At 44.7% G+C, this 24,857-nt stretch overlaps 1 protein-coding gene across 1 annotated transcript; it reads right to left on the reverse strand.

The window, feature by feature from the left end:
* Window positions 1–933: 933 nt before the first annotated feature.
* On the reverse strand, window positions 934–19,392 carry AHSG (alpha 2-HS glycoprotein). Its single transcript, XM_033957548.1, has 7 exons — window positions 19,133–19,392; window positions 16,005–16,112; window positions 14,261–14,345; window positions 11,836–11,999; window positions 10,116–10,229; window positions 4,673–4,762; window positions 934–1,522 (listed from the first exon to the last, which is right to left on the reverse strand). The coding sequence occupies exons 1-7, from the start codon at window positions 19,349–19,351 to the stop codon at window positions 1,253–1,255; spliced, it is 1,050 nt and encodes a 349-aa protein (XP_033813439.1). The 5' UTR covers window positions 19,352–19,392; the 3' UTR covers window positions 934–1,252.
* Window positions 19,393–24,857: the final 5,465 nt, after the last annotated feature.

The following is a 24,857-nucleotide window of genomic DNA, read 5'->3' on the forward strand; positions in this document are numbered from 1 at the left end:
CCTGTTCTCCCCTCTGCCCTCCAACCCAGCCAGCAGATTAACCGTTCCCCTTAACTCAGTGGGCTCAAACTCACGGCCCGCCAGGTCCTATTTTGAGGCCCTCGGTATGTTTATCATAATCACCAAAGTAAAATAAAACAGTTTCTTGATCATATGTCTCTTTAGCTATAAATGACAATATTATTATTAAGACTTAGCCAAAAGGAAAGATTTATAAACTATAAAGAGTTTTAGCTCATGCAAAATTGTCATTTCTTTATTAAGACATTAACTATTTTTTTGAGGCCCTCCAAATACCTACAGATCTAAAATGTGGCCCTGCAAAGGGTTGGAGTTGGAGACCACTGGCTAAACTGTAACCATGACATCCTGTTTGCCTTTGGGAAGCAGAGCTGAGATTGTGATGTCATAATGTCTCATTCCACCAATAAGAGCCAGCCTCATCAGTGAGGTCACAATGGCTTGATTGTCCTGTTCTCCCCTCTGCCCTCCAACCCAGCCAGCAGATTAACCGTTCCCCTTAACTCAGTGGGCTCAAACTCACGGCCCGCCAGGTCCTATTTTGAGGCCCTCGGTATGTTTATCATAATCACAAAAGTCAAATAAAAGAGTTTCTTGATCATATGTCTCTTTAGCTATAAATGACAATATTATTATTAAGACTTAGCCAAAAGGAAAGATTTATAAACTATAAAGAGTTTTACCTCATGCAAAATTGTCATTTCTTTATTAAGACATTAACTATTTTTTTTTGAGGCCCTCCCAAGTACCTACAGATCTAAAATGTGGCCCTGCAAAGAGTTTGAGTTTGAGACCACTGCTTTAGAGGGAGTATTTGGGTTCACACTGATTATCTCACCAGAAATATATCCAAAGCAATGCAATGTACTTTAACACAAGTGATGTATGCCACCTTTTATTCATCCATATTTAAGGATCTTAGGGAAGATCCCTAATCTTAGGGATCTTATTTGTTAAATTCATATTTGGATCATTTAACTCCCCCCCCCCCCCCCCACCTCAGTTTAATGAGTTAAGGAGAGTGGAAATTATTTCACACACAAATTACTACACATCTGTTTTTGCAATGGGAGCTAAAGATTTTGCCGGGAAGCTTTTCATAACCCGGACATGTCCTCAAAAGGACTTACTAAGTCATTGATTGATTAGCGTTACAATGTTTCGTTGTTTTCAGGATACCGCCAATTACCTACGGTACGCCATTGCCTGAAATGAACCAAAGACGTGTCACCTAATAGAAACGAATAGTACCAGGACACTGAAGGAATATTTGAGGGCTAACCGGATCAACCGCTGCCACAGATCTTTTGGCAATGGGATGGTGTATGACTGGTGAAAGTGGGTTTACGACAGGAACAAAGTCTTCTGTGGAGGAGGATTCTGATGACTGTGGGCCGAAGTTAGAATACCTAAGATTGTGGAAAGTGTAACCCAGCTCGGTGTGAGGAACTGTGGCTCCTGAAGAATCCTTATATCCCATGTGGTGAAAGTCGGAATCATGCTGCAGAAAAACACAAGTCAGATATATTTTTACAGTATAATGCATACTGAATACATTATTCAAGGCTTCTTAGTACAGTGATACCGTGTTTCCCCGATGGTAAGACACTGTCTTATTTTTTTTTGGAAGGCCAAAATATGCTCTAGGGCTTATTTTCGGGGGGATGCCTTATTTACCCTTTCAATGTCTTTCCACCCTCCCTCCACTCCGGCCCAGCCCAGTATGAAATATTTCCTTTTGTTTCCCTCCCCTCTCTCTTCTCCTCCCCCACCCACGAGTCCTGCATCTGGCCCTCTCCCTTCTACCTGCACCTGGCAACATCCCCCTGCTCCGCGGCTCTCTTCAGCAACTCGTCAGCAGCGGTGATCAAGACAAGCTGCCGACATCGAGGCCTTCCCTCTACGAGTCCCGCCTTTGTGGAAAAAGGAAGTTGAAACAAGCGGGACTCGCAGAGGGTAGGCCCCGACGTCAGAAGCTTGTGTCGATTGCTGCTGCTGAGTTGCCGAAGAGAGCCGCGGAGCAGGGGATGTGGCCGGAAGCAGGTAGAAGGGAGAGGGAGATAGGAAGGCTGTAGATCTCCGGAGCATGACACCGACCCCGGCCAGGATGATTTCTTTTTCAGGCATGCAACTTACAAGTCCGTCGCGGCGGGAAATAGCCACGCTGAGCAGTGAGCTCAGCACTACACAGATGAAAGCCTTGCTTGCTGATTGATCCGGCGGCACAGCCGCCGGACCAATCAGCAAGCAAGGCTTTCATCTGTGTACGTGCTGAGCTCACTGCTCAGCATGGCTATTTCCCGCCGCGACGCCGGACTTGTAAGTTGCATTCCTGTGTGACACACTACCGGAGCCACGGCAAAGGTGGAAAAGAGCCACATGCGGCTCTGGAGCCGCGGGTTGCCGACCCCCGCGGTAGACGGAGGGACCACACGGAGTCACCCACCGTACCACCCGATTCGGGTAAGCACAGGTATCGGTGGGTGGCTTATTTGCGGGGGGGGTGCCTTATTTTACAATTTTTTTCTAAAAAGGGGGGGCTGTCTTATTTGATGGCCCTGCCTTATCATCGGGAAAACACGGTATCAGGACGACATTCAGCCGGCTCCTGCAAATATTTTCATTATTTGGTTTGGAAATTTTCTCCTTTCTCTTCCAGGGCCATGAGCCTTTCTTCATTCACACCTCTCTGATCTGAAGAAGAAGGGTTACCGGGGAACTCAGAATGGTTTACATGAATTTATTCAGGTACTCAGCAACAGAACCAAAAGAAGGGAGGTCCAACCTCATCTGCAGTAAAAAAAAAAAAAAAAAACCAGCCAGGAACAAACAAACCAAAACTGCAGATATGTACAACGATGTAGGCGAATTTTATTGTGACAAGCAAACTATATATTAAAACCTTTTTACCAAACGGGGGACCCAACACGGTCCGTGTTTCGGACAACCTTCATCAGGGGTCCATGGTAGATAAAGGAAAAAACATACAACAAATATTGAAAAAGATAATATAAAACCAAACAGATGATGTGTCACGCCGAGCGATTTTTACTATTTGCAGAGACTCTCGGCGTGACACATCATCTGTTTGGTTTTATATTATCTTTTTCAATATTTGTTGTGACATATGTTTTTTCCTTTATCTACCATGGACCCCTGATGAAGGTTGTCCGAAACACGGACCGTGTTGGGTCCCCCGTTTGGTAAAAAGGTTTTAATATATAGTTTGCTTGCCACAATAAAATTCGCCTACATCGTTGTACATATCTGCAGTTTTGGTTTGTTTATTCAGGTACTCAACATTTTTCCCTGCCTAGGGCTCTCAATGGGGGGGGGGAAGGGAATTAAGTGACTTTCCCAGGGTCACAAGGAGCAGGGGTTTGAACCCACAACCTCAATTGTACCACTGCATCACACTCACCCTATTCATTTGAGCTTTCACCTCAACTCGAGACAGCCTCTGTTGGGCTACAGTGTAGCAAGTCTCCACTCAAAGTCATCTGGGATTGTTTCTCTCCTTCCCTATTTATTATTCTCTGGAACTCTGCTAACTGGATGCTAATTCTGGCCAGTAGGTGTCACCTATGAGTAATGCCTCCCTCTAACAGCAGCCCTGAACACTGCCTATGCAGCCATCGCCAGAACGGACCTGGGAATAGAGCCCAAATTCTTCATGCAGTGGTACAAAGCCATTAACGCTAAGCCATCGAGTTCATCCCACAGAGCAAATGTTAAATGTCGCCCACATTTCCATCTGCTGGCCAATGAGTGCTTTAGCTTTGGAACCAGATTGGTGATAAATTCTGCACAGTGACATGTCAACTAGAGGTCTGCACGGGAACGGGGATCGCAGGAATCCCGCGAGTCCCGTGGGGGTCCCGCGGGAATCCCCCCTAACCCACGGGGACCCCCCTCTGGCCCATGGGACTCCCATGGGGATGGAAGGCTTTGGAAGCAGGGCTCATCCATATAATATAATGGACACGTCAGCCTTAGTAAAAGAGGGGGTTTATAAGTTAATTACCTGAACAGAAAGCAAAAAAAAGGGTTCCACCAAAGAGATTCCACAAGGAAAACAGCAGCGCAAACACAAAAGAAACTGTGGAACTGATGATCCTGTCAGAAGTAATTGCTGCTTTTTATGGGGACGGGTGGGGATGGAGGTAATTACTTGCGGGGATGGGTGGGGATGAAGAGGATCCTGGTGGGGACGGAGAGGATCCTGGCGGGGACGGGTGGGGACGGAGAGGATCCTGTCGGGGACAGGTGGGGATGGTGAGGATCCTGACAGGGACGGGTGGGGATGGAGAGGATCCTGGCGGGGTCGGGTGGGGACGGAGAGGATCCTGGCGGGGTCAGGTGGGGACGGAGAGGATCCTGACAGGGACGGGTGGGGACGGAGAGGATCCTGGCGGGGTCGGGTGGGGACGGAGAGGATCCTGACAAGGACAGGTGTGGATGGAGGTAATTTCTTGCGGGGATGGGTGGGGACGGAGAGGATCCTGACGGGGACGGATGGGGACGGAGAGGATCCTGGAGGGGATGGGTGGGGACAGAGAGGATCCTGGCGGGGACAGGCGGGAATGGGTGGGATTTCTGTCCCCGCGCAACTCTCTAATGTTAACGCATCGAAAAGCCAAGCAGACGGTACCTGATCATCATAGATTTTACAGAGCACATCCGAGCGCATAGGCTCATCTAAACTGGGTATTGTCACCGATCCTGCACAGAAACCGAACACCTATGAAAATGAAAAAAACAAACAAACCCAACCAAATTACAAAAACTGAAGATACAAAATGAAGTTGGTTTTCCATTCCATACCCTTGATAATGATATGAAATTTTAATTCACATTTGAAGCCACTGGATTGTACTTCTTTGTGAGATCGTGTGTAACACCATCTATTGAAATTTTGTGCATCACCTAAATGCCCAGAGATATTAGCAACAGAGTGAACGTTGGTTTCTTTTCACATTTAATTCACCTAATATTTACCAGGAAGTTTTATGCCAGTGATTATAAGCAAGTAATAGCATTGAATGAAGTGCACTTAGAAGCTTATGAAGCTTTTAAGAAGTTTCAAGTTTATTTTTAACTTATTTGAATCGTTTAATTTAATTTGCTAAGCGATTTACAAATAAAAAAACAAAAGTGTACACATTAAATTATTTATAAAAGATGACATAAATTTGTCATACTATCATACAAACTAACAGATACATGAGGGAAGAAAGGGCAGAACTACAATTGTATGTATAAAAGAAAACATAAATGGTAAAAAACAGCAGGTAAGGTAAACAAAATAAAAAAGAGTATTAGAGCGGGGGAAAAAAATGGTAATCATTAAATATGATTATAAATTAAAAGCGTCTTTAAAAAGGAAGCTCTTCAGAATGCCTTTAAAATGTTTCAGATCGCTTTCCTCTCTTAGATACTGAGGCAGAGTGTTCCATAGTTGCGGGGCCATTACAGAAAAAATATCAGGACGACGAGTTCCTCATAAGAGTTGCCATCCTGAGACAGGCAGAAGGTTCATTAAACCCAGTATCCTGCTTCTAACAGTGGTCAATCCAAGTCATAAGTACCTGGCAAAATCCCAAGAAGTAAAACAGATTTTATGCTGCTTATCCTAGGAATAAGCAGTGGATTTCCCCAAGCCATTTCAATAATGGTTTATGGACTTGTGTTTTAGAAAATTATCCAAACCTTTTTTTTTTTTTAAACCCTGCTAAGGTAACCGATTTCACCACATTCTCCATCAAGAAATTCCAGAGTTTAATTACACGTTGAGTGAAGAAATATTTTCTCTGGTTTCTTTTCAATCTACTACTTAGTAGCTTCATCACATGTACCCTAGTCCTAGTATTGTTGGAAAGAGTAAAGAAAGGAAAAGGGAGTAGGTCTTGTATACTGCCTTTTTGTGTTTAACCTTTCAAAGCGGTTTACATATAGGAGGTATTTATTTTGCACCTGGGACAATGGAGGAATAACGGCCTCTTTTACAAAGCTGCACTTGCGGCTGCTCTGCGCTAACGGCCCCGAAGTCCATAGAGAATTAAAGGGCTTCGGGGCTGTTTCCGTGCGGCTTTGTAAAAGAGGCCGTAAGTGACTAGTCCAGGGTCATAATTCACATCTACGCATTTACTCTATTCAGTATTTTATAAGCCTTTATCATTTCCCCCTGAGCCGTCTCTTCTCCAAACTGAAGAGCCCCAGCCGCTTTAGCCTTTCCTCATAGGGAAGTCGTCCCATCACTTCCATCATTTATGTCGCCCTTCTCTGTACCTCCTGCTAGTTACATCACATTTTAGATCAGTGTTCTTCAACCGCCGGTCCATGGGCCGGTGCCGGTCCACAGAAATTTCCTGCCGGTCCACAGGGCCAGCACGTGCATCAGGCCCAAAACAGTGTTCTTCAACCGCCGGTCCACGGTGCGATCGATGCGGCGTTATCTTCGAGCCAGCTCCCTCTTCCTCACTGATTCAGTGCACAAAGCCACGGGCAGTGGCTCCTACGGGCATCCGGCGCCTGAACCGGAAGCCTTCTCTGATGTTGCAACGTCAGAGAGAAGGCTTCCAGATGAGGTAAGGTGCAATTAGTACTATTATGGGGGCGGGGTCTGGGGTGGAGATTGGGTAGAGAGGGCGGGGTCTGGCCAACGACTTAGCCCAGCGTTCTTCAACCACCGGTCCACGGACCGATGCCGGTCCATAGAATAATTTTTTTTTATTTCTGCCGGTCCATAGGTGTAAAAAGGTTGAAAAACACTGTTTTAGGTGATTTGAGAGCACGTTTTTGATAAAGTTAGTTTTTTTTTCTTTACTGTATTACGGAACTCCTCTGTATTCTTCAGTCTCTGTTTACAGAATAGTGTCAGTCTCACATACCTGTCTCATATATGTGATCCCAGTTAGGCCGTCCTGAGAGAAAGGGATAAAAATCTAACTAGTTTTTTGGCATCTTTTTTTACTGGCGCCCTGGGCCAGGACCTCACCTGGTCCATAGCTAGAGCCAGCCCTGCCCACACCCCTAGGAAATGTTTAATTAATGTTAACCCCCCCCCCATAAAAGTAGTATCACAAACACCTACAACCACAGCTAAAGGCTGAGTGATGTCTTGTTACTGAAGGGACACAAGCCACTCTTTGTTGCAACCTCTGAAATTGCATCTCCCAAATTGGGAACCCTTGCTGTAAAGCCTGACGGAAGTGCAGGACTTTTGCGTGTCTCAGGACAGCCAGACTTTCACCTGTTTCTGGAGATCTAGACTTTCACCTACTTTGTGATATGAACGTGGTCATCCTAAGTGGGGCACAGTTGTATCAGGAAAGAGTTTCAGAGTGCAGGGGCTGTTCCTGAAAAAGCCTGCAGCTGAGTTTTGGACTCATCTAGAAAATGACATGAGGATAAATTTGTCCCTGTCCCTGCCCTGTGAGATTTGTTGCTGTCCCTGTCTCTGCCCTATTCCTGTAAGCTCTGCCTTAACCACACAAGCCTCGAACACTTATGATTTGAAAGTGTTTGAAGCTTATGCAGATGAGGACAGAGCTTAGGCATTGGTGGAATGAGGCATTATGACATCATAATCTGAACTCTAGAATGTTGATACTTAGGATTTTAAAGTGTTTGAGGCTTAGGCATTGGTGGAATGAGGCATTATGACATCACAGTCTGAGCTCTAGAATGTTGCTACTTATGATTCTAAAGTGTTTGAGGCTTGCGCAGTTGAGGACAGAGCTTAGGCATTGGTGGAATGAGGCATTATGACATCACAATCTGAGCTCTAGAATGTTGCTACTTAGGATTTTAAAGTGTTTGAGGCTTGTGCAGATGAGGACGGAGCTTAGGCATTGGTGGAATGAGGCATTATGACATCACAATCTCAGCTCTAGAATGTTGCTACTTAGGATTTGAAAGTGTTTGAGGCTTGAGCAGATGAGGACAGAGCTTGCAGGGACAGGGCAGGGACAGGAAAGGAGCTCGCCAGGACGGGATGGGAAAATGAGTTCCCAAGGGGCCAGGGAAAAATTTGTCCCCTTGTCAATCTCTAGTCTAGACTCATCTAGTGGATCCAGGATGAAGGTCCTAAATATTATGCCATAAGTTTGAGGATTCAGAAGACAATTTTCAAATCTACTTACAAAGCTAAAATATGCCTCTTTCAGTGCAATATGTGGATGAAGTCTCTAATGGGTTAATGACTCTGAATGGGTATGTTTTGCACATACCATGACAGAAAAAGAACCTACCTCATTCAGTATGACACCCCCCCTCTCAAATTTACTGCAATTTCTCTTTCTAAGATTATGTGGTGCCAAGAAGAGCTTCCATTTGGCCATCAGGTTTTACAAAGACTAGGGGACACCCGATGAAGTTACAGAGTAATACTTTTAAAACCAATAGGAGGAAATATTTTTTCAGTCCCCGAAATTCATGGGGGTTCCGTTTCAGGAACCCCCATGAATTTCAAAAAAACCCAAATACGGATTTTAGGCAGGGGAGACAGGAGAGGGCAGCCGGAGCGCCGGCGAATGAAGGAAATCACAAGTCGGGCCTCACCAATCAGGAGCTGCTTTGACATGCAGCTCCTGATTGGTAAAGCCCAACCTTAGTACAGGAAGAGGCGGTCGGAGCATACAGCGAGTGATTTCCTTCACTCGCCGGCGCTCCAGCTACCCTCTCCTGCCTCTCCAGCTGCCCTCTCCTGCCCGGTAATTCGCAGTCAGAAAATACTGTGAATGATCGGGACCACGAACCGCGAATTCACGGGGGAGCACTGAAGTTAAGATCTGGAATGCATTGTCAGAGGAAGTGATAAGAGCGATTAATATAACTGGTTTTAAAAAAGGTTTGGACTCGTTCCTGGTGGAAAGTCCATAAACTGCTGTTGAGACAGACATGGGAGAAGCCACTGCTTGCCCTGGATTGGTAGCATGGAATGCTGCTATCAAGTTTCAAGTTTATTATTTTTCTTGATTGATCGCTTAATCAAATTCTAAGCGATGAACATATTAAAATATAGTCAAATAAAAACAATACAATACAGATTTTAAATAATAACATTGGGTGGAAAACTAATACATTATACATTATACTCATTACATAAGGTTATTTGGGGTTTCAGAATCTTGCTACTCTTTGGGGATTCCGCATGGAATGTTGCTACTATTTGGGGTTCCGGAATCTTGCTACTCTTTGGGGATTCCGCATGGAATGTTGCTACTATTTGGGGTTCCAGAATCTTGCTACTCTGGGGATTCCGCATGGAATGTTGCTACTATTTGGGGCTCCAGAATCTTGCTACTCTTTGGGGATTCCGCATGGAATGTTGCTACTATTTGGGGTTCCGGAATCTTGCTACTCTTTGGGGATTCCGCATGGAATGTTGCTACTATTTGGGGTTCCAGAATCTTGCTACTCTTTGGGGATTCCGCATGGAATGTTGCTACTATTTGGGGTTCTGGAATCTTGCTACTCTTTGGGGATTCCGCATGGAATGTTGCTACTATTTGGGGTTCCAGAATCTTGCTACTCTAGGGATTCCGCATGGAATGTTGCTACTATTTGGGGTTCCGGAATCTTGCTACTCTTTGGGGATTCCTCATGGAATGTTGCTACTATTTGGGGTTCCAGAATCTTGCTACTCTGGGGATTCCGCATGGAATGTTGCTACTATTTGGGGCTCCAGAATCTTGCTACTCTTTGGGGATTCCGCATGGAATGTTGCTACTATTTGGGGTTCCGGAATCTTGCTACTCTTTGGGGATTCCGCATGGAATGTTGCTACTATTTGGGGTTCCAGAATCTTGCTACTCTAGGGATTCCGCATGGAATGTTGCTACTATTTGGGGTTCCGGAATCTTGCTACTCTTTGGGGATTTTGCATGAAATGTTGCTACTAGTTGGGTTATTGCCAGGTACTTGTGACTTGGATTGGCCTCCATGAACGAGGGAAACTGGCCTAGATGGACATTGGTCTGACCCAGGTTGGCTATTCTTATGTTCTTATATTCACTTCAGATGATACAGGCCAGAAAGGTTTTCTAACTTTTGGGGTAGAACAGACCAACATTCCTATGCCATGCACTTACGGTTTCATTGCCTTTCCGAGGAGCACAGTTATCCGGTGACTCACTAGCTTGTTGGTTAGTGCAATTAGTAGCTGTGATTGTATATTCAGCTTTCACGCGGAAACCTTTAATCACCTAGTAAAGAAAGAACTGTGTTATAAGTAATCAGGTATAAGGGTAAATACAGGCATATACAGATTATTAATTTGAGCAAAGTTAACGTATCATAACAGGGAAAGACTTTCTTTAACATTCTACATTTGAAACGGGCAAATTAAAAAGGCTGAAGGTGAGGGAGATGTTAGTACACTGATGAGGTCTTAAGGTCCAAATGATAGATTTAAATAGAAAGACATCACTGACAATCCATTCCTCAAAATCAACATTCTTAGCTTCACCAGATGATTTTTAAAAAAAAAAAAAAAAAAAAATTTTTACAGTGATACCGAACCATAGTTGAAAAGTGGGCAAAAAACCCAAGACGTTTTCCAGTCTGTTTTCTGTTATGGTCTACGAGGGGGTGCTGAAAAGTTCTCAGCCCAAGCGACCAACTTCCTAGATTCTGAGCGTTATTTTGCCACCGTAGTTGAAAAGAGTGTGATCTTATTTCGTTAAGTGCCAATTTCCAGAAACGACATTCTTTCAGACCATTGATTGAACCATGTCCAGGTCATTCTCTTCTTGGTTGAAACTTTTCAGCACCCCCAGCATTGGAAAATGATGGATATAGTCAGTCAATGGCAGATTAGAAGGGATCGACCTGCTCTCTCCTAACTATTTTCCTCCTTCTTATTTATTTATTTCATTTGTAAAATCTTTAAATCTCATGTCCCTGAGTCGACTCTTCTGTACAATCACAGTTTCGTTGTATTCATTCAAGTAACAGCAGCAACAGATTTATGAAAAACTATCAGATTATCTGGTGTGCTGAGATATTTTGGCTTGAAAACTGTACTATGTCCCTGTTTGTTTTCTATCCAGGCTGGAATGGCTACATCCTTACATTACAGAAGCATGCTCGACTTCAGGAGTCGATGGGACAAACAGAGTTATGCTCAAATGATAGATACTCCAGGGAAGAAGGGTTCTTGAGTAGGCAGACTAGTTGGGAGGGAGGGTGCTTGAGTAGGCAGACTAGTTGGGAAGAAGGGTTCTTGAGTAGGCAGACTAGTTGGGAGGGAGGGTTCTTGAGTAGGCAGACTAGTTGGGAGGGAGGGTTCTTGAGTGGGCAGACTAGTTGGGAAGAAGGGTTCTTGAGTAGGCAGACTAGTTGGGAGGGAGGGTGCTTGAGTAGGCAGACTAGTTGAGAGGGAGGGTGCTTGAGTAGGCAGACTAGTTGGGAAGAAGGGTTCTTGAGTGGGCAGACTAGTTGGGAGGGAGGGTTCTTGAGTAGGCAGACTAGTTGGGAGGGAGGGTGCTTGAGTAGGCAGACTAGTTGGGAGGGAGGGTTCTTGAGTAGGCAGACTAGTTGGGAGGGAGGGTGCTTGAGTAGGCAGACTAGTTGGGAAGAAGGGTTCTTGAGTAGGCAGACTAGTTGGGAGGGAGGGTTCTTGAGTAGGCAGACTAGTTGGGAGGGAGGGTGCTTGAGTGGGCAGACTTGTTGGGAGGGAGGGTGCTTGAGTGGGCAGACTTGTTGGGCTGTCGGCCCTTTTCTGGCGTCATATTCTATGTTTCTATGTTTCTATTTAAGACAATTCAGGTAAGATACCTGATGCAAGGAAGACATCCATTTAGTACTTACCTGAATCGTACCACGACAAACACTCATAAGCTGATAATATACTTGGTCGTCAAGGCTGTTATACTCTTTGAGAGAATAGGTAACAGCTTGTAACAGATCGGTGTGATTCAAAGGTACCATCTTCGGACAGCCTAAACAGGGCACGGCACCATGTTCAGCTGAGTCTGAAACCCAAAGGAAACTTTCTTATAGTGTTTCTCAAACAATAGCTGGCATTTCTTGTTACTAACTGCCAAAGATACACACTGATTAATCTAACCAGGATTTGTTAATCGCACTTCTCCAGAATAGGTTTGAGGCGATGTACAAGATAAAAGGATGATGCAACATCATGGGGATGTAGGGATGCAACATCAAATGGAAGTAGGGATGGAAGAACTCCTTCAATAGGGATCACCATGAATACATTGCATTTAATCAGTAGGGTGATCAATTAAACATGCATCCTTGTGTCATGTATTCTTTGTAAGGTGTTTAATTTATTTTATTTAAAAAAAAATTTACATACCGTCTACACTAGACCTAAAACAGTAACATAACATGTCTTGGTTTAACTTAGCACAAGTAAAAAACCCTAAATGGATAATAGCCAATAATATCCAAAAAGTAATACGAGTAATGAGGAATTGGCTAACACACCTGATCCTTGGGGAGAAAAGTCTAAGGAGACGGGGCAAATCTACAAATTAGTGAATAAATAATAAATAAATAATGGACATCAGTATGAGCCCTTCATAAGTGAATGAACGTAAACCTCTGGCTCGGGCAATATCTCAAAAGGTGACCAGCACCAGACCGCAGTCTAAATGAGAATAGCCTCATACATCATATAGTCCATATGTGTCTGAAAATGCAAACTGCATTCCACAACCTCCCAAAACTGAATAGACTTTTTTACACCAAGGAAAAGGGGTTAAATGGGCAACACATACATACTTTCCCTAAAAACACACCTTGTGAAAAAAATATAATTTTCTAATACATGCAGCAATGAATATAATAAATATAATATATTAGGTGTGTTTTTAGGGAAAGTATGTATGTGTTGCCCATTTAACCCCTTTTCCTTGGTGTAAAAAAGTCTATTCAGTTTTGGGAGGTTGTGGAATGCAGTTTGCATTTTCAGACACATATGGACTATATGATGTATGAGGCTATTCTCATTTAGACTGCGGTCTGGTGCTGGTCACCTTTTGAGATATTGCCCGAGCCAGAGGTTTACGTTCATTCACTTATGAAGGGCTCATACTGATGTCCATTATTTATTTATTATTTATTCACTAATTTGTAGATTTGCCCCGTCTCCTTAGACTTTTCTCCCCAAGGATCAGGTGTGTTAGCCAATTCCTCATCACTCGTATTTGTTCAACTTAGACCTCTTGCAAACCTCATTAGAAGGCTTACCTTCCAAATACAAGGATACCTTTGAAGCACTGGGCAACATTTGAGATAGTGCTGGAGTCAGGACACCCCCAGTTGACCAGCAGATAATATTAGTATTATACAAGTATATACGTAGGATGATTGACTATGGCCAGAGGACGTTATAGGGCAGAGTACGGTACTGGGGTTTAAGAAAGGATTAGACAAATTCCTGCTGGAAAAGGGGATAGGGGGGTATAGATAGAAATTTACTGCACAGGTCCTGGACCTGTTTGGACCGCCGCGTGAGCGGACTGCTGGGCGCGATGGACCTCAGGTCTGACCCAGCAGAGGCATTGCTTATGTTCTTATGGGAGAGGAGGAGATAGTGGATGCTGTGGATGGACCATTTGGCCTTTATCTGCCATCATGTTTCTATGTTACTAAAGTTCTGTGACATCACAATGCAGGTGCAAAGAGCCTTAGCCTATAGGAAGAGGAGATGCAAATGTTAAGAGCCTTAGCCAATAGGGAGAGGAGGAGATAGTGGATGCTGTGGATGGGCCATTTGGCCTTTATCTGCCATCATGTTTCTATAAAGCTCTATGACATCACAATGCAGGTGCAAAGAGCCTTAGCCTATAGGAAGAGGAGATGCAAATGTTAAGAGCCTTAGCCAATGCGCTTCCAGAGGGCGTAATAGGGCAGAGTACGGTACAGGGGTATAATAAAGGATTGGACAATTTCCTGCTGGAAAAGGGGATAGAGGGGTATAAATAGAGGATTACTGCACAGGTCCTGGACCTGTTGGGCCGCCGCGTGAGCGGACTGCTAGGCGCGATGGACCTCAGGTCTGACCCAGCAGAGGCATTGCTTATGTTCTTATGTTCTTAAATGTGTCTGTATTAAAAACCATCTCACAAAACACTAACTCTGTATTGTAACACCATTACAGAAGCTCAAGCAAATCGCTCTGAATTGACTCCCCAGTTATTAGTGGCAGTATAGAAGCTTTCAAGAAACATAAACATGGCCCCTTATTCAAGAGAACAGTTAGCATTACCTATCTTTGATGTGCATTTCGCATGGCGAACGCTGGCGGTACCATTAGACATTACCAATTTAAATTCACATTCGCCTTCAATTGGCTGCGAATAAAAGCAGAACGTGCATTTTATTTTGGGGACAGAAACAAGAGTCATAACTGAAACACACATAACTGGAAGAGCCACGGCAGTCTTAATTACGCATTTTGGTGGGCAAATGTGTGTACCACATATAAATATGAGAGAATGAATGCGGGATGTTTGGGGTTTAGTAATTCGTTTAATAAAGTGTGCAGCCCAGTGACTACATTTGTTACCTCGCAATAAGGGTCATATATCTCTCCTAGATTTCCTTACACATCGAGGGTGGGTGGGTGGGGGGAGGGAAATGTATTTTGAGGATTAAAATTACTTAATTATAATATTGTAATCACATCATATGTCTTATTGTATTAATAATTGGGAGGAGGGTGGGAGAAAATGATTGTTTTATGTATTACTTGTGTAGTTAATAGTGCGTTTTATGCAGTATTTTATGTTCAATTAATTGTATTGCACTGTCAAAGTTTGAAAATCAATAAAGATTTAAAAGAAAAAAAAAGAAACAGTCTCATAACAGAATCTTAATAAAAGAACAGATGACGGAGTGATGTGAGGGCAAAATCTTTTGTAACCATGTTTTCAATTCTTTTATCATATTCTGAGGGTCCTTAACTTAAGGACCACCAACGGGTCTGATTTTCAGGGTAATTACGCTGGATTTACAGCGCCCTGAGTCTTCCTCTAGTCTCGGATCTCTTCCCTCCCCACCAGTGGCACGGCGAGGGTAGGGCGAGCCTGGGGCGGTGGCGTCCTAACCCCTTCTCCACCCCTCACATTCGCTCCTTCCCACCCCCTCCTGCCACGCTTGCGAACCCCGTCCCTTCCCTTCCCCCATACCTCTATAACATTCCCAGCACAAGCAGTAACGCCAACCTGCTGCTAGTGCCAGCGTCAGCTCTTCCTCTAACTGGGTAACTTGACGGGCTCTGAGTACAGTATATGTGTGTGGGAGGGAAACACCCCCCCCCCCACCTGCAATTGTCTCAAGATGACATTTTACCAAGTCTATAATTTAGCGCCTCATTTCAGGCCCCAGAAAAGGATGCGCATAGCGCCAATTCTACAGCAGCTTCAGGGAGCGCCTACTAGCGCCGAGCCACATTGGTGACAAGCCCATGTGCTGCCCATGCTCAGTGGGGGCGGGGGGGGGCAGTCCACCCGAGAACCATCTTGGTGGGGGGTGCCAGCCCCCATCCTCTCTCCGCCCCCCCAGTCCTTCCCTACTCCCCACCACTCCATGCGCGCCAATTCCTTTCTCCCGTATCTCTTCAACGTTCATGACGCGAGTGGCAACCCCCCTGACGTCACTTCCTGGACCTGCGCCTAGGAGGTGACATCAGAGGAAGAGCCGACGCTGGTGCGAGTGGCAGGTCGGGGGGGGTTGCTGCTCGTGCTACGAATATTAACGCGGTACGGGGAAGGGTGCGCAGGAGGGCGTGGGGAAAGAGCGGGTGGGGGGAAAAAGATAGGGTAGAGGCACCACCTCGCCGGGCACCCTGTCACCCTCGCTCCACCACAGCTCATGCTCCCTGACAGCTGTGTGCTTTTTTTTTTTTAATATCTTTATTGGCAATTGCAAAGGGACGTTGAGAAGAACCCCAATCAGGCTGTCCATTTTCCAGGCTTCATGTGAGCACAGATAGGACTTCAGAAACATACTTGATCTTTTTTCTCTCTCACTGGGCAGTTTTCAGATGGTTCAGGACTGATTAAAGGGCATATGGTCTCCAGCATGTCAACTTCTAGGTCATATATCTCTTCTGAGCCCTGAAAAACAAAACCACAAAAACCAGTTTTTCAAACGATGACACCAAACTTCTGTTTGCGATCTGCCTGATGTCCAAAAGGATTTAACCAGCCAGGAGGGCTCCTGACTGGTGAAATCGCACTGAGCAGCGGGAGATATTCAGCAGGACCTCACTGGACAGTGCCACCAAATATCTCCTCTGAACACTGCAGCTCCCTCTAATTGGTGCCAGGTGGTCTGGTGGCAGATTTGGGGGTGGATCTAGAAGTCATGCAGACAAAACGCAAGTCTGACCATGCCTCCCCACTCCTTGCCAAACTTCACTGGCTTCCAATAATCTCCAGAATCCATTTCAAATGTTCCTGCCTGGCTTTCAAGATCATTCACGGAATCCTGCCTCCTCTTATCCCACTGTCTTTCAACTCCTCCAGTCCCGACTCCTCCAGAACTGCCCAAAGGCTTAAACTAGCCTTCCCCTCTCCACGCGGCATCCACTATTCAGGCAAACTGGGGAAATCCCTTCGCTTCAAAATCACAGGTCTTTGGAATGACCTCACCACCCCGCTGCGGAACCTGAGCCAGTCTCCTCCTCCAGCGGCTAATCCACCGTCGCCTCCGTCACTGCTCGGCACTTCCAAGATGGCGGGATTGCTGGTGGAGAGCGAAGGGCTGGTGAGTGGCGCGGCGGGGGCAATGCAGGTGGAGACTGTCGGCCGCGACGGCTCTTGGCGGCTGTCGGCGGCGGGGGCAATGCAGGTCAAGATTGTCGCTCTTGGCGGCTGCAGGCCGCCCGGCTGTTCGGAGGCCAGACACGAGGTAAGGGGTGCTGCTGGACAGGGGAACAGACGGGGGAGGGGAGAAAAAGGAAGGGAGGCCTGGGCAAGGGGGGAATAAAAAGGAAGGGAGGCCTACTACTGGACGGAGGGACAGGAAAGAGGTGCTGATGGACAGGGAAGAGACGGGGGGGAATAAAAAGGAAGGGAGGCCTACTGCTGGACAGGGGGACAGGAAAGAGGTATTGATGGACAGGGGAAGAGATGGAGGGGGGAAATAAAAAGGAAGGGAGGCCTACTGCTGGACAGGGGGACAGGAAAGAGGTGCTGATGGACAGGGGGGAGATAAAAAAGGGAGAAGAGCTGCTGCTGGATAAGGGGAGCAGTGAAGGGGTGGTGGTGGACACAGGGAAGGTAAAAGGAAGGGAGAATGGGTGGACAGCCGAGGAAAAAGAAAGACAGAAATACAGAATGCGGCAAAGGACAGAGAGAGAGAAATAAATAAACACAGACACACACACATATATTCTAGCACCCGTTAATGTAATGGGCTATAAGACTAGTATATTTATAATTTGTTATACCGCTTATTGTACTTCTAAGCAGTATACAGAATATAAAATAGTAAAAAAAAAAAAAAGAGGAATTACAAACTAATAAAACAAAATTGTACGGACAAGACATTACTAACATTTTGGAGACAGAAGGATAAGGGGGAATCCATAAAATATGTGTAGGATAGTAAGAGATTTAAGGGGAGGATCTTGTCCAAGCAATATATGAAAAATTATTTTTTTATTTTTATTTTTTATGTTATATAACATTTTATTGAAGGAATCAAGTAAAAAATACAATAATGTAACACAAAGAAATATTCATTACATGTAATTTCACAATTCTGATATTTCCATACATATTACTATCATTCCTCCAAAAAATTTTTATATGACCTACCCTATCCCTCCCTTTCACACACCCCTTTCCCCTTCCCCCAGGATGTTTTTTAGGTTTTCATTTCCTGAGCTAGATGGCATTTCATTCTTTCTCATTTGTACATGTTCTGATAATATACATTTGTTTCGGGCTCCTTTTATCAAGCCGCGCGCGACTTTTCATTATGCGTTAACCCCTGCGCTGGCCAAAAACTACCACCTGCTCAAGAGGAGGCGGTAGCGGTTGGTGGTGACGCGTGTTAAACCGCCAGTGCGGCTTGATAAAAGGAGCCCTTTGTGTCGTATGTACAAAATTGAAACATTTTTTTTAAAAAAAGAACTAGACTCACGGCTTTTAATTAATATAGATAATTTATATTTAAAAGTGAGATGGTGGAATCAGACTTAGAAGATGAGATTATAGCAACTGGACTTCTGGGAAGTAAGGCTGAAATTTTAAAAGTGTGGTTTGTAAAGTCGGATGAATGCGCTTTCGTCTGATGATATTGTGAACGTGAGACTGGGAGTCGCTTAGGGCTCCTTTTACTAAGGTGCGCTATGCTTTTTAGCGCGCGCTAACCATGCGCTAAATTGCTAATGCGTGCATGTTAGGCTATAGATGTGTTAGCGGTTAGCGCGCGCTATGGGCTCTTTTTACAAAGGTGCGCTAGCGTTTTTAGCGCACGCACCGTATTATCACGCTAGCTGAAAAATTACCACCTGCCTAAAAGGAGGTGGTAGCGGCTAGCGCGCACGGCAATATAGCGCACGCTATTCCATGCGTTAAGGCCCTAACGCACCTTTGTGAAAGGAGCCCTTAAGGTGTGCTAAAACACGTAGCGCACCTTAGTAAAACAGAGGGTTAATTTATTAACTCCCTCCTTTAAAAAGCCGTTTTTAGCGCTGGCCGCCATGGTAGCAGCTCTGACGCTCATAGAATTGCTAAAAACGCTAGCGTGGCTTTGTAAAGGAGGGGTTAAGCGGATTATAAATATTTTAAATGTAAATAAATAAAAAAAGGGGGAATTATTTTTCTATACGTGGACTATCCTCCTCCTTTACAAAGCCGCGTTAGCATTTTTAGCGCCATCCACGGCGGTAACAGCTCAGATACTCACAGGCATTCTATGCGCGTCAGAGCTGTTACCGCAGCAGCCGGCGCTAAAAGGGGATTTATTAGTACAGGGTCCTATTTCATGCAACGAGACCCTGGGCTAAAATAGCATTAGCGCACCTTATGGTAAAATATCCTGCCTTAACGGTAGCCCACATTGATAATTTCTCCCCTGAGCCCTGGCTCTCAGTGCCCTTGAATGGATATAAAATACAACTTACCTTGAAGCACTTTTTGGCATCTTCAATTTTATTTAAAGTGTATTTATATCCATTGTTATGCCGTCTATTGATGTGGTCCACGCCTAGAAGAGCTAACTTTTCAACCTCTGGATCATTGCAGTCCAATTGTTCATAGGGTGGCTTAAATGCAACTGGTAAAGCTGTGCAGCTGAAAAGCTGTATATAAATTAGCCAAGCTGGAAGAAATAAGGACCTCATGGCACCCCTGGTTCAGGAAACACCTCCAGCAGTGTCTGAGGATCAGCTCTAGAAGAGGCAGGCTGCAAAAGTCTACAAGAGGCAGCGTTTTTTATATGCAGAATTGAGGGGGGGAGAAAAAGGCAGAATAAATATTTGTTCGGTCGCCCTGCATCTGCAACCACTGAACCACAAAAGTAAATAGTTAAGAAATCAATAAATCAATGTGCCCTTTTGTCACTGCCAAGGTAAATATGATTCTGCTGGGCATTGCAATTCCCACTCACCTAGGATGGCACCAGCAGTCCACCAGATAGAGACAGTTGCAAGAAAGCAAAGTGTCTCTATTTCTGGTTGGGAATTAGATCAGAAGGAAAACTGGCGAATTCTTAGATGTTTAAATTAATGGAGCTTTGGAATCCATCTCTTAGGAACTCATTACCCCTAGAACTACGGGAATTATGTACAGTTATTTTTAAAACATTAGAAAATAAGACTCCAGCATTTTTATTTAGGTTGCTTATCCCATATTCAGTTAAAAGAACCTTACGATCTAGTGAACGGAACCTTTTATCAATTCCTTCACTAAAAATTATTAGTACAAGAAGACAATTTATCTTCTCATGTACAGCTCCCCAGATTTGGAATGCGCTTCCCATGTTTTTACGGGAGGAGAAGGTATTTGGGAAATTTAAAAGCGAATTAAAAACCTTTCTATTTAAAGATGCATTTGCTACTTAATTAAATTTTATTATAAAGTGTTATTGTTATTTTTTAAGTCTTTTTTTCTCTTCCCAGCTTCCTTTTGTATTTACCATGTATGTTCTTTCTTTACTATAAAAATGGATTTCATCCCCTCTTTCCTTTTGTTTATATTATAATTAATTAAGTGTATGTAATGTTTTTGTCTCCTTATGTATGCATATTTTATTGTACATCGCTTAGAAATCCGATTAAGCGATTGAACAAGCCAATTAATAAACTTGAAACTTGATTAACCCATGCTAGATCGTTTCAACGGAAAACAAAACGTTCAACATCTAACGCACTTCCCTTATGAAACATAAGGGATCCCCCCCTTCCTTTTGTATTTCTCCTATATTTCTCTCTTTCCTATTTTAGAATGTACACTTCCCCCCTTTGTATTCATGGGGGTTCGGGGCAGAGTCGGCCTGCGAATATGAAAAAAAACGTGAATAATATTCGGGCAGGTTCTGCTCCTAACCCCTGCTTCCCCAGGCTATTTTAAGCCTTGAACGCCCCCCCCCCCCTTTAAGCCTTACCTAGTGGTCTAGCGGGTTTTCAGGCAGGAGCGATCTTCCCACACTCCTGCCCCGTGCAGATCGCTCGCAGGAAATGGCTCGAGAGGCGACGGGAGCTCAAGGCGGCCATTTCCTGCGAGCGATCTGCACGGGGCAGGAGCGTGGGAACATCGCTCCTGCCCCGAAAATCCGCTAGACCACCAGGTAAGGCTTAAGGGGGGGCTTACAGGGCTTAAAACAGCCCGAAAAATGAAAGCAATTTTTTTTTTAAACCGCGAATAAGCGAATCCGTAGATACGGAATTCGCGAATATGGAAGGGGAAGTGCACTCCTTCCTTTACCTTAATCCTATTGTTCCAGTAGGTCCTGTATGTTTTAATGTATGTTACCCTATTTTGCTATTTTTATTACGTACAAACCGTTTAGAAGACTAAGAGGCGATATACAAATTTTTATTACGCTTGAATAAGAGACTCGCCCTTTCTTTTACTAACGCATGCATGTTATCCTATGGATGCGTTAGCGGTTAGCGCATGCGTTGATTTAGCACAAGCTAAATACACGCTAAAACGCTTAGCGCAGCTTAATAAAAGACGGCCTTAAGTTCTCTTCAGCTATTCCATAGAACACTGAAAACATTTTTATTCTCTAAGCATCTAACAACCTGTTCCGCTTAATTTTCCTTATCGTTATTTTATGCCTTGGGGTTAAGAACATAAGAACTGCCGCTGCTGGGTCAGACCGGTGGTCCATCGTGCCCAGCAGTCCGCTCACGCGGCAGCCCCCTGGTCAAAGACCAGCGCCCAAACTGAGACTAGCCCTACCTGAGCACATTCCAGTTCAGCAAGAACTTGTCTAACTTTGTCTTGAATCCATGGTGAGACCCCCATCTGGAATACTGTGTACAATTCTGGAGGCCGCATTATCAAAAAGATGTGTAGAGAATTGAGTCGGTTCAGCGAATGGCCACCAGAATGGTCTCAGGACTCAAGGATCTCCCGTATGAGGAACGACTGGGTAAGTTGCAGCTGTACTCACTCGAGGAACGCAGAGAGAGGGGAGACATGATCGAGACGTTCAAATATGTCACGGGCCGTATCGAGGTGGAAGAGGATCTCTTTTTCCTTAAAGGACCCACGGCAACAAGAGGGCATCCGTTGAAAATCAGGGGTGGGAAATTTCATGGCGACACCAGAAAATATTTCTTCACCGAAAGGGTGGTTGACCGCTGGAATAATCTTCCACAACAGGTCATTGAGGCCAGCAGCGTGCCAGATTTTAAGAAAAGATGGGATTGGCATGTGGGATCTCTTCATGGCGGTAGTTAGGGGGTGGGCCATTAGGGTGGGCAGACTGGATGGGCCGTGGCCCTTTTCTGCCGTCATCTTCTATGTTTCTATTTGGCATATGGGATCTCTTCATGGAGGTAGTTAGGGGTGGGCCATTAGGGTGGGCAGACTAGATGGGCCGTGGCCCTTTTCTGCCGTCATTTTCTATGTTTCTATGTTCTCCCTACCTTGGAAAATGTGAACAGTCTGTCTTTATCTACTAAGTCTATTCATAAGAACATAAGAATTGCCGCTGCTGGGTCAGACCAGTGGTCCATCGTGCCCAACAGTCCGCTCACGCGGCGGCCCTCTGGTCAAGAGACCAGCGCCCTAACTGAGACTAGCCCTACCTGCGTACGTTCTGGTTCAGCAGGAACTTGTCTAACTTTGTCTTGAATCTCTGGAGGGTGTTTTCCCCTATAACAGCCTCTGGAAGAGCGTTCCAGTTTTCCACCACTCTCTGGGTGAAGAAGAACCTCCTTACGTTTGTACGGAATCTATCCCCTTTCAATTTTAGAGAGTGCCCTCTCGTTCTCCCTACCTTGGAGAGGGTGAACAACCTGTCCTTATTTACTAAGTCTATTCCCTTTCTCTTCTTTTCTTTTCTTTCTTTTTTTTTTTTTTAAATGTCACTGTTAGTTTACTCCACGAGGTTAACTGAGTCGAGCCCCATTTTTATGGCAATGACCCAGTCTATAAATTTAAGTTTTAGTTTAGTTTAGTTTCTGTTAAAACTGCCATCAGGAGACGGATTCCTTCTCTCTATAAACTCTCTATAAGCTTCCTTCCATAAAATCCTGCCGTTATAAGAAATTCCTCGAGAGAACTTTTTTTTATCAGGCCGCCAAATTAAATACATGGCTCAGAAAAATGATGTCAGAAGCTTCTTCTTACTTAGATTTTAGGAAATTACGAAAGACTCAATTATTTAACAGGCTGGTATCGTAGGGCTCCTTTTATAGAGCCGCGTTAGCGGCTTTATCGCGCACAACCTATAATCATGCGCTAACCCCCGCGCTAGCCGGAAAACTACCGCCTGCTCAAGAAGAGGCGGTAGCGGCTAGTGCGGCCGGCCGTTTAGCGCGTGCTATTACGTGCGTTAAACCGCTAACGTGCCTTTGTAAAAGGAGCCTTTAATGTTTTTTTCTTTTAATTTAACCACATTTAGTATTTCATTCTTATGTTTTCATTCGCATGGTCTGCATTTCTATTTTGAATTAATTTTATTGAAAGGTATGTATTGCTTTTTCGCTGTATTTTATTACATCTTTTTTATTGAAATGTATGTATTTTCAATGCTGTGAGCCGCTTAGAACCTCCCCGGTATGGTGCATATCAATAAATTTTTCTTCTTCTTCTTCTAGGTGCTCCTTTGTTTGTAGCCAATCATGTCCTTAAATTTACTTTGTGAATGTCCTATTGTAACCCATTCTGAGCTTCCGGAAATCAATAATGGAAAGCTGATTAGACTGAAGACATCACTCCACCCAATTCATCTCCACTCAAATTCCTCCATTTGGGTAATTAGGGGCCCGATATTCAAATGATTTGTGCTCCTGAAGGCCTAAATTTGGAGTCATAAAGGTGGACAGCAACAGCGACAGATACGAGACAGAGAAAAAATTGTTATGAGCTTAGCAATGATTTTCATGAGGCACTGGGCTCCTAAGTGGCCTTTTTAAATTCGTAAGCACAACTTTTAAGGGTTAGATATTGGAAGAGTATTGCAAGACTGCCATTTTGAGGCTGGACAAGTAGCGGGCAACAGCAAGTTAGCATCACTCTGGCCTGTATGTTCTCCCCTAGACCTGTGTTTCTCGGCTCGGTCTGAGCTTCTGCTGCTGGTCCCAATTCCCCCTCCCTCTCACCCACTAAAAAAAGCTGAAGCTCCAGTCTGAGTCCCACACCCACCGCTGTAGGGATCCCAGGTCTACCTCAAATGTCCCTGGTGGTCTAGGGCAATGATTCTCAACTCGGTCCCGGAGTACCCCCCTTGCCAGTCAGGTTTTCAGAATATCCACAATGAATATGCATGAAAGAAATTTGCATGTAATGGAGGCAGTATATGCAAATCAAGTTTATGCATATTCATTGTGGATCTCCTGAAAACCTGATTGGCAAGGGGGGTACTCCGCCACCGAGTTGAGAAACACTGCCCTAGACCACCAGGGACATTTGAGGTAGACCTGGGATCCCTACAGCAGTGGGTGTGGGACTCAGACTGGAGCTTCAGCTTTCTATAGTGGGGAGGGGGAGGATTGGGACCAGCAGCAGAAGCTCAGACCAGGACTTTCTTTGGGGACAGGAGGAGAGATGTGGACTGGGGCTTCAGTTTTGGTGGAGGATGAGTGGGTGGGAGGGAGGTAGAGCGGGATCACAGGGATAAGTTTACCAGACGTCCTGATTTCTCTGGACATGTCGAGACAAGAGCAGTCAGCGGGAGGGATAGGGGGGGTTTGTGCGGGGATAGGGTAGAACTGGATGGGCCTCGGGGCGGGTCTAGGGGGGGTCCAATCTGGTAACCCTACACAGAGAGAGAGAGAGAGGGTGGGGGGAGAATTACAACACTGGCATGCAGGACCCGGTCAATATTAAGCTGGGGCCTGCATAATGTGTCTTATGTGGGTCCCTGCCACATATTGGCAAAGACCCCCATAAGTTCCAGTGGCCATGACATGTAGAATTAACTCTGTATATTCAGTGCCATTGTCCAGACATGGCCCAGCATTCAATATCCTGATCTAATTCTGCCCTCTTGTGGTCAGTGTTTAAAACCACACTGACTGCTGTGGGTTGAATATTGACTGGACAATGTTTCTGGCATGTTTTCAGGCTTTTTCCTCCCATCCTATAACTAGCGGTGTGCCTATTTTCTTTCCATTATGATTATAAATCTGTATGCAAGGATTTGATTTGCTTGTTTGAAAATTGAAAAGT

Source organism: Geotrypetes seraphini, chromosome 9, assembly GCF_902459505.1.
Source record: "Geotrypetes seraphini chromosome 9, aGeoSer1.1, whole genome shotgun sequence".
NCBI classification, from domain to species: Eukaryota; Metazoa; Chordata; class Amphibia; order Gymnophiona; family Dermophiidae; genus Geotrypetes; species Geotrypetes seraphini.